At 39.1% G+C, this 13,008-nt stretch overlaps 1 protein-coding gene across 1 annotated transcript in view; it reads right to left on the reverse strand.

The window, feature by feature from the left end:
- MANBA (mannosidase beta) overlaps window positions 1-13,008 on the reverse strand; it is a 124,188-nt gene that overhangs the window by 84,312 nt on the left and 26,868 nt on the right. Inside the window, exons 6-7 of the mRNA XM_043438653.1 lie at window positions 9,089-9,264; window positions 7,921-8,031 (exon numbers count right to left, since the gene is read on the reverse strand). Of these exons, the coding sequence (XP_043294588.1) occupies window positions 7,921-8,031; window positions 9,089-9,264 (287 nt within the window). The remainder of the gene's footprint in view (window positions 1-7,920; window positions 8,032-9,088; window positions 9,265-13,008) is intronic.

Here is a 13,008-nt window from a genome sequence, read left to right on the forward strand (position 1 = left end):
ACTGAAAACATTGCAAAATAAAATTTCTCTCTACAAGAGAAAAAAAAAAGATATAGTACATATAAACAATGAAATTACGCAGCCATTAAAAAGAATGAAATCATGCCATTTGCAGCAACATGTATGGACCTGGAGAATGTCATACTGAGTAAAGTCAGTCAGATAGAGAAGGAGAAATACCACACAACATCCCTTATATGTGGACTCTAGAAAGAAATTATACAAATGAACTTACAAAACAGAAAAAGACTCGCAGACATAGAAAATGAACTTAGGGTTGCCAGGGGAAGGGATAGTTAGGGACTTTGGGAAGGTCATGTACACACAGTTATATTTCAAACAGATAACCAACAAAGACCTATTGTACAGCACATGGAACTCTGCTCATTTTTATGTGCTAGCCTGGATGGGAAGGGGGTTTGGGGGAGAATGGAAACACGTGTGTGTGGCTGAGAGTCCCTCTGCTCTTCACCTGAAAATACCACAACACTGTAAATCATCTGTGTCTCAGTATGAAATGTTTTTGGTGTTAAAAAATTAAATTTTTTTTTGGGGGGGAAGATAAACCTTTATTTGGAAAAGAGAATTCAAATGACCATTTAAACCCCCCAAAAAATTAAATTTAAAAAAAGAAATCAATCATTCCTTCAAAGTGAAGATACTGTGACTCTCAGAAAAGAGAGTTTTCAACCCTCAGAGCTGCCTCACAATCCTATCACAGTGCCTTAGCTCTCTCCAGCCTTTTCTCAAGTCTTTGCTTTCCTCAAATGTCTAGCTTGGCCCCCATTACTTAAGTAACTTAAGTAGCTCATCCCCTGCCAAAGGCTAAAATGATTTACATTCTGTTGACTTACATATCTATATCTTTAACCTAGATTTAACTCTTAAACTCTAGACCCACATAATGAAGTGCTCATCAAATATTATTTTGGGGGTATCCCTCAATCACTCCACACAAAACACCTGTAACACAGAAATAATTTTCATTCCATCTCATCTTCCAAATGTGTTCTTCGTTCTGAGTCTTTAACTCAAAGAATGGAATTGCCACCTGACATTCAGTGGCCCCAACCAGCAAACTAAGAATCATTCATAAATCATCCTTCTCTCCTATCTCTATACATCATTAAGCCTCCTAGATTTCTCTCAAATTTTACCTCCTAACTCTCTCTCAAATCTAACTCCTCAGCAGTTCTATAGATCAAGCAATTGTCATCTTGTGCCTGAGTTACCACCAAATCTTCTGACTGGTCTCCTAATCCTGTCATTCTTCCAATCTGATCTACATAATCTTACAAACAAGTATGATCACTGCTCTCCCCTTAAAACCCTTCAAAAATCCTCAATGTCCTCAAGACAGTCTAATTCCTTCACATGGCTTACTAGGCTCCCGACCTAGTAAGAATGACCTTCATAATATCATCCTATTCTACCTCAAACTCAAACACAGCCACACTGAAATTTCTTTCACCTCCACAAACACACAACATTCCTTCATGACCCTGGGTTTGACATAGTCTTTCCCTCTGCCTCTTTGCTATGCTGCACGGTTGAATTCTACTGATCCCTCAGGGCACAGCTCACCTTCTCTGCAAATCTGCCCAGGGTGGCCCTGCTCTGTGCTCACACAGTGCTCTATATTACTCTAGAGTGCTTATCATACTTTATTGCAATTGCTTGTTTAAATATTTACTTTCCCAGCTAAATGATTAGTTTTACTAAAATCTCAGAAAGAAATGGACAGGGTATCTTATTCACCGCTCTATCATCAGAGCCTATCAAAGTGGCAGGAACACAGTAGATGATCCCTAAGTATTGAGTGAATGAATGAGCTTCAAAAATACCCTACAGCAGCCCCAGCGAACAAGCACATTGCCCAGACATGCATTAACACAAGGAGTGAGGCAACACATATTCCTTTACTCTGTAGCTCATCAACTGAAAGAGTGGCATCATTTTTTTTTTTAAAAATATTTATTGGAGTGTAGTTAATTTACCAAGTGCAGTGCCTCTTTATTTTTTTTTTATTTTTTTTTATTAGTTGGAGGCTAATTACTTTTCTTTATATTAATAAACAATGCAACCATATTAGCCTGAATTGAAACAGACTTATATCCAACACACACAACAACTCAGAAGTTCCTTTCTTTTTCTTTGTTAAGTTGGAATGACTCATTCTTTTCTACCCTTTCATAAAGATAACTCACAAGAAACTCAACATGGGAGAGTGCACAAGTCTTCTGGCAAGAGAGTTAGAATGAGCGGGAAAGTCTTGGCTCTTTAGGTAACTCTAGGACATGCTCCCTGTAGATATTATGGACACACACACACTCACAGTGCCTCAGAAAATACAGAGCGTAACTAAACAATCAAAAAACAGAAAAGGAGCTCCTGAAGGGCAGAGCTTCAAACTGAGCATGGTGTCTGGCCCGCAGAAGAGGTAACACCAAACGGGAGGGGACACCAGAGGACAGCCACAGCCAGTGCAAACACCGACGGCTGACGTCAGCGGAAAGGGAAAAATCAATGGAAGCAATTAACACCCCTTACTATACACTATATCCCAAGCCACACTGAAGTTACCTCATCTCTACTGTCCCAGCACACATGCATGGAAATGGCATTTGAAGGACAATACATAGTCTGAAGCTAGTAAATATCAAGCAATCCTTAGTCCTGGTAGGACCTAGTCATTTCTTTAGACTAAAGTCAAATTGTGTCCTTCAATATCCTCTATCTGAGGTTACCATATGGCTTATTTAAAGATTTAGAGGCAGAGGGAGGTGGGAGGGGGGATCGGGATGGGGAACACGTGTAACTCTATGGCTGATTCATATCAATGTATGACAAAACCCACTGCAATGTTGTGAAGTAATTAGCCTCCAACTAATACAAAAAAATAAATAAATAAAGATTTAGAGGCAAAACAGATGGTTATATCTTCAGAGGAAAACACTTTTATTGCATTTTTTATTCATTTATTTTTAATTGAAGGATAATTGCTTTACAATATTGGTTCAATCTCTGCCATACATCAGTATGAATTAGCCATAGGTGCATTTTGCTTTAAATACCAGTCGCAGGTATATTTGGAGCAGGGGAGGATTGGTCCTTCTCGAGAGGTAGTTGGACAGCATTACTTTAAAGTGCAAGGGCTGTTTTTCCCCACTGTCTTCTCTAGACAGCTCCATTCCCAATCTCCGACTCAATTTTCGAATGTTTAAAGTAACATGAAGACGCAGTTTTATGCATAATGACTTAGAAGTTTTATCCCTAAGCAGAAGTGAAACATGTTGTTTTGGAGGAAGGATCCTGAAGTTCACCTATCATCTTGCCAGTCAGCATCAGAGAGGTTTGCTTTGCAACCGAAGATGGAGAAGCTCTATACAGTCAGCAAAAACAAGCCCGGGAGTTGACTGTGGCTCAGATCATGAACTCCTTATTGCAAAATTAAAACTTAAATTGAAGAAAAGTAGGGAAAATCAATAGGCCATTAAGATATGACCTAAGTCAAGTCTCTTATGACTATACAGTGGAAGTGAGAAATAGATATAAGGGACTAGATCTGATAGACAGAGTGCCTGAAGAACTCTGGACGGAGGTTTGTGACATTGTACTGGAGAAAGTGATCAAAACCATCCCCAAGAAAAAGAAATGCAAAAAGGCAAAATGGCTGTCTGCGTAAGCATTAAAAATAACTGAGAAAAGAAGAGAAGCTTTTCTTTCTTGATTCCAGGTAAAAAAGGAAAGATATATCCATTTGAATGCAGAGTTCCAAAGAATAGCAAGGAGAGATAAGAAAGCCTTCCTCAGTGATCAATGCAAAGAAGCAGGGGAAAACAATAGAATGGGAAAGACTAAAGATCTCTTCAAGAAAATTAGAGCTACCAAGGGAACATTTTATGCAAAGATGGGTACAATAAAGGATAGATATGGTAAGGACCTACAAGAGCAGAAGATATTAAAAAGAGGTGGCAAGAATACAAAGAAGAACTAAACAAAACAGATATTAATGACCCAGATAACCATAATGGTGTGATCACTCACCATGACCCAGACATCCTGGAGTGCAAAATCAAATGGGCCTTAGGAAGCATCACTACAAACAAAGTTAGTGGAGATGATGGAATTCCAATGGAGCTATTTCAAATCCTAAAAGATGATGCTGTGAAAGTGCTGCACTCAATATGCCAGCAAATTTGGAAAACTCAACAGTGGCCAAAAGACTGGAAAAGGTCAGTTTTCATTTCAATTGCAAAGAAAAGCAATGCCAAAGAATGTTCAAATTACCACACAATTGCACTCATCTCACATGCTAGCAAAGTAATGCTCAAAATTCTCCAAGCGAGGCTTCAACCATAGGTGAACCATGAACTTCCAAATGTTCAAGGTGGGTTTAGAAAAGGCAGAGGAACCAGAGATCAAATTGCCAAAATCCACTGGATCATCGAAAAAGCAAGAAAATTTCAGAAAAAAATCTACTCTGCTTCATTGACTACACTAAAGCCTTTGACTGTGTGGATCACAACAAACTATGAAAAATTTTTAAAGAGATGCAATACCTGTCTCCTGAGAAACCTGTATGCAGGTCAAGAAGCAACACTTAGAACCAGACATGAAATAACAGACTGGTTCCAAATTGGGAAAGGAGGAGGTCAAGGCTTTATACTGTCACCCTGCTGATTTAATTTATATGCAGAGTACATGATGTGAAATACTGAACTGGATGAAGCACAAGCTGGAATCAAGATTTCAGGGAGAAATATCAATAACCTCAGATATGCAGATGTCACCACCCTTATGGCAGAAAGTAAAGAGGAACTACAGAGCCTCTTGACGAGGGTGAAAGAAGAGAGTGAAAAAGCTGTCTTAAAGTTCAACATTCAGAAAACTAAGATCGTGGCATCCGGTCCCATCACTTCATGGCAAATAGATGAGGAAATAATGAAAACAGTGACAGACTTTACTTCTTTGGGCTCCAAAATCACTGCAAATGCTGACTGCAGCCATGATATTAAAAGATGCTTGCTCCTTGGAAGAAAAGCTATGACAAATCTATACAGCGTATTAAAAAGCAGAGATATTACTTTGCTGACAAAGGTCCATATGGTCAACACTATGGCTTTCCAGTGGTCACATATAGATGTGAGATTTGGATTATAAAGAAGGCTGAACACCAAAGAACTGATGCTTTTGAACTGTGGTGTTGGAGAAGACTCTTGAGCGTCCCTTGGATTGCAAGGAGATCAAACCCAGTCAATCCTAAAGGAAATCAGTTCCGAATATTCATTGGAAGGACTGATGCTGAAGCTGAAACTCCAATACTTTGGCCACCCGATGCAAAGATCTGACTCATTAGAAAAGACCGCGATGCTGAGAAATATTGAAGGCAGGAGGAGAAGGGGATGACAGAGGATAAGAGGGTTGGATGGCATCACTGACTCAATGGACATGAGTTTGAGCAAGCTCTGGGAGATGGTCAAGGACAGAGAATCCTGGCATGCTGCAGTCCATGGGGTTGCAAAGAGTCAGACACGACTGAGCAACTGAGAAGCTCAGAGAGGCTTGAGGATAAAAAGCACATCGTGAGAGGGGCCACTGATGAAACTATATTTGACGGTCAGAACTTTAATCCCCTTCTGCCACTAGACTCTGAATGATAACAACCAGTTTTATATTCCCCAGACACAAGACTGGAGAATGTCCTCACTGGCAAGGCTAAACACACACACACAAGATCTATAGCTATACACAAGTGGGCATCACACATGATAAAGCTGAATTTCCACCTGAATACTGAACACTGAGGCTCACACAGGTCTTCTCATCTGCATTTTTATGATTTAATCTTCAGAATGAATCCACATCAAGAATAACTGACACTCCAGGAAAGTCTCTAATATAAAAGAGCCTGAAACAAGTAAAGAAATAAAAGGAATGTGGAAAACAAAAATGCAGAGAACTTCAAAACTAAGAATTAAAATTCTCAGAGAAATAAGAAGATACTATAAACCATGAAATATAAATCTGATGCATTTTTTAAATGTCAAAACTTTTTAGAAATTTTTTAAGTGATAAAAAAAATAGCACAGGGAACTCTGCTCAATGTTATGTGGCAGCATGGATGGAAGGGGAGTTGGGGGGAGAGTGGATACATGTGTATGTATGGTTGAGTCCTTCTGCTGTCTACCTGAAATTATCACAACATTGTTAATCGGCTATACTCCAACATAAAATGAGAAGTTTTAAAAACTTAAGATAAAATCAAGTAAATTCTCCAGAACACAGAATAAGACAAGATGGGATAAAGAAGGGGATATTTAAAATATTTCTCACTCCAGGAGGTCCATTCTGATTAATAGCTGTACCAGAAAAATAAAACAAAACCAAATTGAGTTTCAGGATCAGAAGAGCCCACAAGACAACCAGCACAACAAAAACAAAAATCCACTCATTTTCGAATTTTCAAATATTAGCTGATCAAAGATAACAAAATCCTAAAAGCTTCCAGGAGTAAATACAAACAGATCTATATAAGAAAACAGAAATTAGAATGTAATTATACTTTATCTACAACACATTCTCAGGAATCTATTGAAGAAAGTGTTTTAACAAAAGTGGAGAGTCAGAAAAAAAAAAAGAGAAACATGGGTCCAAAGAATCAGGATTCTATGTTTAATCCATGAGAAAGATGAAGGAAACACCTAGAACTCCTAGAAGACAGATGAAGGGAATTTCTAGAATGAGAATAAAAGGAAGTTGCAGTTAAATAGAAGGTCTAGACAGTAATCAAGCAAGATCAGGGAGATAAGAAAATGGCTTTAGGAGAGAGAGTTCCAAAATATAATAAAATTTAAAAATTAATAATAGTAGTAATAAACAACAAATAGATTACCAGTTGAGTGTGACTAAATTTAAAAGGTATATTCGAGAGTTTGTATATGATTTAAAAGAAGTAAAAAAAAAAAAAAAAAACTGGAAACAAGAGGCAATTATTAACTGTAGGGAAAACAGAAAATTGCACAAGAAAGAAGATGTAATTTTAGGACACCATGTGGTTCAAGTTTGAAGAGCATGTTCATAACATAATAGTATAAACACTGAAAATTGAGTTAACAAAAAATGGCCATATGACTACATTGGGAGGGAGAGGGAGACAAGATGGATATACTGGGGGCCAAGTGGGGGTAATCAGAGAGAACCACGTAGGTTCCTCATCCTATAGGTCTGAAGTCAATAGGTAACATACAAAACTGAAAAATTAGGAAATACTAGTAGAAGCAGGTTATTTGAGGAAATGAAAGTAATCAGCAGAATATACAAGTAAAAGTTAAAAATTATCGATTCTGAGGAGTAGAAAACAGGAATAGAAAGGGTGGCATGGACAAGGGATTCTATTTTTCATATGAAACTTATAGTAATATTTGAGCTGTAAAATTATATATGGCTTCCCTGTGACTCAGCAATAAAGAACCCACCTGCCAATGCAGGAGACATGGGTTCAATCCCTGGGTCAGGAAGATCTCCTGGAAAAAGAAATGGCAACCCACTCCAGTATTCTTGCCTAGAGAATATCATGGATGGAGGAGCCTGGCGGGCTACAGTCCATGGGGTTGCAGGGTCGGACACAACTTACTGACTAAACAACAACAACAAAATTACATATATTATGTTGGTATAAAGCACAATTTCAAGTATAGTAGAATATAAATAAAATAATGTGCAATGTCTGGCCCATTAAAAAGATAAATACACACATACTAGAAGCTTTTAAGTGCATATAACTATTATTAGTAACTATCTCCAAGTGGTGGGGTTATAGAAGTTTTGTCATTTTCTTCTATTTCTATAAAGATCTGTATTGCTATTTTAACAAAAAGTAAACTTTTTTCCACAAAATATCTTAAAGTATTTGCTTACCTTAGCTGATTTTTCAAAACGTAAGCCTCCATCCAACTCAAAAAGGACTGTCATGTTGTAGCCAGTCTGGTTTCCATGTCCATGAGGCCACCAAGTTTCTACGATAACAGCCTTTTAAAAAATATTAAGTTCGTCTAAGTAATCTGTGGCATATTTTCAGCAAAATAATACAGTAATTCAGAGCATCACAGCAACTTCTCATAGTCAAGCACAGAGCTATATCACTTTCCCTCCCTGTTTCATGTTAAATTATACCAGTCCATAGATAACATTTAAAAAACTCGACATGCTGGGAGTTAAGCATAGATTAATATAGATCAAAAGGGAAGAGAAAGAACAAAAAGAACAAAATAACATGGGCATTCAGAAAAACAATTCTTCCCATTCCCACACTCAGTTCAGTTCAGTCGCTCAGTCGTGTCTGCCTCTTTGTGACCCCATGAACCACAGCACGCCAGGCCTCCCTGTCCATCACCGACTCCCGGAGTCCACCCAAACCCATGTCCATTGAGTCGGTGATGCCATCCAACCATCTCATCCTCATTCCAACACTCAGTTGACATTTATTCTATATTCTTAACATTTAGAATTGGACTTTGAGGTGAACTCTTCTTTCAAGCCCAGAACTAGAAAAGTGTTTTGAGTTCTTACTTTATCTGAACAGTTACTGAATGCTGATTTGCTCCATCCTTTTCAGCTCACAATTGTCAATTGGAAGAAAAAGGAAAGGAAAAAGAGAAAGTAAAATCCAGTCCACTTCTACTCATGAAAAATTATAAGTTGAGAATTAGAATTCTGTATTCAGAATAAGCACCAATATTCAAAATAGTTTACCAGTATCAAAAACAATCACAACATTCAAATATGATGCTTAGGATGCATTTTGGATTTAGGATACTGCAAATACTGCAGAAAAATTAAACTATAACACACCTGACTTCTTGAGAGGAGAGGATTCCAAATTAATCACATAACCTCCATTTTCTTAATCTTAAAATTGGAAGAAATCATTCCTTAGCACACACAAAAAATATATAACAGGTTAAACGTAAAGGAGGAAATGGAAAAGGTACATTTTTCCTTAATATTCAGTTCCTTTTTTCTAAGCATTTCTTTTGAACAATACTGCTTTCCATCTTGTAGCCTCTCAGAAAGTGCCGACATTCACCTTGTCGATTTTCACAAAGAGCTTAACAGTCCTTTCCCCATGTTGAAGTTCAATGTTGTCTGTCTGCTGTATGTTTAATTCAGGGATGGCTACAATCGCTTCACCAGAAACCAGCTTTGAGCTGACAACATCAAAAGAAGACTCTATTTGAAGATGCCATGTCTTCATATAGTTATCTAAGGTGTAAAGAGAAAAAGAAAAAATATATATATTATGTAGAATTCATTGAAAAAAGACCAAAGCAGCTTCTAAATTGTAAGTGCTCCACAAATGCAATCATGATCAAGAGTTCAGTGAAAACTGTTTTAATGTTTAATCCTTCATTCTAAAGAAGAATAACCAAAGTTATATTTTTGTATATACTTCTACTCAAAACTGTTATAATCGTAAGTCACAAAAACTTTATAAACAGGGCATAAATAGAAAATTACAAGTGAAAAGATAGTATAAATCTTTCAAGATTGATAAACTCTTGCTTGTTCCTTTTTATAAAGTAAAAAATACTAAGGGTTTTTAAGCCATATAATAAGTTATAAACTTAGTTGTATTAGAATTAATCAGATGTGCAAAAAATAAAGATGTACTCTAAATGTAGATTATTAATCCAAGAAATAGAACCATGTACTTTGCTAAGTGATAGGACTTAAATAGTGACCAGGGTAAACAAACATGGCCCCTGCACCTATGAGCTAAGAGAATAATGGGATATGGATAAGTACAAAAGTGTAATACAAGAACAGGAGAACTAAAAGGCTATTCAGAAAAGTATTCATATTCCCTTTACCACATTTTAATCATTTTTAAATGGAAGCACATACTCCAATCTGATCCAAAGCTATTTATTTTCTAAGATATCCCTAAATCTTTGACACCTGCCTCACTTTTAGCTCCTAATCATATTGCCTCTGGCTTCCCTGTGTGCGTACTAAGTCACATCAGTCATGTCTGACTCTGTGCAACCCTATGGACTGTAGCCCACCAGGCTCCTCTGTCCATGGGATTCTCCAGACAAGAATACTGGAGTGGGTTGTCATGCCCTTCTCCAGGGGATCTTCCCAACCCAGGGATTGAGTCCACCTCTCTTACACCTCCTGCATTGGCAGGCAGGTTCTCTACCACTAGTGCCACCTGGGAAGCCCTTATTATCTCTTATTTCAAGAAATAACAATATTTACCAAGAACACACTATGACCTAGGCATTGCATTATGCCCCCAACATGTATTAACTTATTTAAGCATCACACCATTGCTATAAGGTAAATTCCACTATTCTCATGTTATAAATGAGAAACCTGGTTTGGAGAAGTTAAGTAACTTGCCCAAGGTCACACAGCGAGTAAGTAGCATAACTTGGATGTGAACCAAGACAGTCTAAAACTAGAGACTGTACACTTAACCTTTAAATGCGGCCACTCTCACCCAAATAATCTCACCCAAACTGTATCTTAGTGGTGTTCAGGATTTTTACAGTGGGGAGAGGGTTTTATTATATAGGAGAACATGATGGCAAGCTATGCCAGACATCAAATATGTCCTCTGGCTGAGTCTTTGACCAAAACAGCACAGATTTGCAAAACTGTTGAAGTACACTGACAGATCACCTAGCCTACTTTCTGATGTGTTTGATTTCTCTAGACCACAGGCTGCCAAACTACGGTCTGTGGGCCAAACCTGGGCTACCTCCTGTTTCTACAGATAAAATTCCATTGGAACACAGCTGCTATGGGTTGAACCGTATCATTTCTCCCACCCAAACTCCATGTGTTGAAGCTCTAACCCCTAATGTGATTCTCTCCAGAGACAGGGTCTTTCAGGAGGTAATTACGTTAAACGAGTTCATGAGGGTAGGGAGTCCTATTCTGATAGGAAGGTAGCCTTACAAGAGGAGAAAGAGAGTAATTTCTCTCTCTCCCTCTCCCTTCCTCCTTCTCCTTCTCCGCCTCCCCCGTTTCATGTCTCCCACCCGCTTCCCTTTTTCTGTCTTTCTCTCCCACCGCCTCTCTCTCCGCCCCCCACGTCCTTCCCTCCATGAGTCTCTCCCTCCATGCCCGTCTCCCACTCTCTCCATCTCCCTCTCCTCCCCTGTCTCTCCCTCCATCTCCCCCCTTTTCTCCCCCGCACCCTGACCACCACATGAGGACCTAACTAGGAAGTGTACCATCTACAAGCCAGGGAGCAGTCTCTCACCACAAACCAAACTGGCCAGTACCTTCATCTTCGACTTTGCAGCTTCCAGAACCGTGAGAAATCAATTCCTGTGGCTGAAGCTGCCCAGTCTTCAGTACCTTGTTCCAGCAGCCCACACAGCACCCATGCTGACTGCTCACACGCTGCTCTCAGTTGCCTTCAGGCCACAAAGGCAGGGTTGAGTAACTGCAACAAAGGCCATCCGAACCTAAACGCTAAAATATTCACTACCTGACCCTTTACAGAAAAGCATATGCTGCTCTCTATCCTAAAATACATCCCCCCCAAATGCCATTCTAATCTCTCTTTAACATGTGTAATGACAAAAACTCCCACCTCCCTTCTTTCAGGCCTTGACTAGTAGTGAGGCACAGGCTGGAATCAAGATTGCCGGGAGAAATATCAATAACCTCAGATACGCAGAGGACACCACCCTTATGGCAGAGAGTGAAGAGGAACTAAAGGGTCTCTTGATGAAAGTGAAAGAGGAGAGTGAAAAAGCTGGCTTAAAACTCAGCATTCAAAAAACTAAGATCATGGCATCCAGTCCCATCACTTCATGGCAAATAGATGGGGAAACAATGGAAACAGGCAGAGACTTTACTTTTTTGGGCTCCAAAATCACTGCAGATGGTGACTGCAGCCATGAAATTACCACCTACACGTTTCAGTTCTGCCCTCTAGGCCCCTCCTACCAACCAATAACCACTAAGATCAAGCAGGCTCTTCAGCTGTTTCCTATCACTTCTTCAACAGAGAATCTGCTGCTTGTAACTGCCTCCAGCTGTAACAGTAACTCGCAAAGGTTACTGGCAAAACTGCTCAGTGTCTACTGCTTCTAACACAGAAAGTTATAAAATAAACCATCACACGTCTGGAGCTCATCCCATTATTCTCCTTGAGTGCCACGGAATGAAAAAACTAAGGCTGAGAAATGAAAAAGCCAACATGAAGAGTTACAAGCCTATCGTCATTACCAAACCCTACACCAACTCATTTTGCTCTCTCATCTTCCAAATGGAGTACAACCCTTCCCTCTAGAAGTCATGGAAACTTGCAGTAATTTAGGTTCACAAAGCACATTTAAACAATAATTTTCTGTCATTACCCGGTCTCTTCTTTTCACTGGCTGATTTTATAATGTATAATCTTACATCTAGTTAAGGAACACTCCCTCTTATAAATCAAGACCCATTTCTAGAACACAGCTTCCTAGCATATTTCTTGTAACTAACAAATTATCCTTCCCTAAAGAATACCTATCACCCCCAGCTCTCCTGAAGCCAAATGCAAGAACATTTCAAAACTGGACAAAGTACTAGATGGCATAAAGAAGAAAGGTTAGTAAATAATTCAAAATCCCCTCCCAGGTCTCCTTCTCAGTTACATCAAGTTTTGCATCCTTCCTCACCCTGACTGATCAATCCCGGGCCCAAACAGGACAGGAACTCATCATCAGAACAGGGTGGAGAATAAAGCAACGTGCTCTCTCTCTACAACCAAGGCCTTCCCTGGCCTGCAGCCTCAGCAGTGTCCTAGCTGATCTTCTGTTCCCCGCAGAAGACACTAGAGTTTACAGTTTGCTCCATACAAACTGTACCAGGCAGGCGACCTGGGACACGGCAGAGAACACGGTTCTGGCCATGGAATCATTCTCAAATTCTTCGAAGGCTGATTCAGTGTGAGGTTTCTAAAGACAACGAACCAACCAAATCAGCATGAGTCCGACTTGA

This window comes from Cervus canadensis, chromosome 19 (genome assembly GCF_019320065.1).
Source record: "Cervus canadensis isolate Bull #8, Minnesota chromosome 19, ASM1932006v1, whole genome shotgun sequence".
In the NCBI taxonomy this organism is placed as follows: Eukaryota; Metazoa; Chordata; class Mammalia; order Artiodactyla; family Cervidae; genus Cervus; species Cervus canadensis.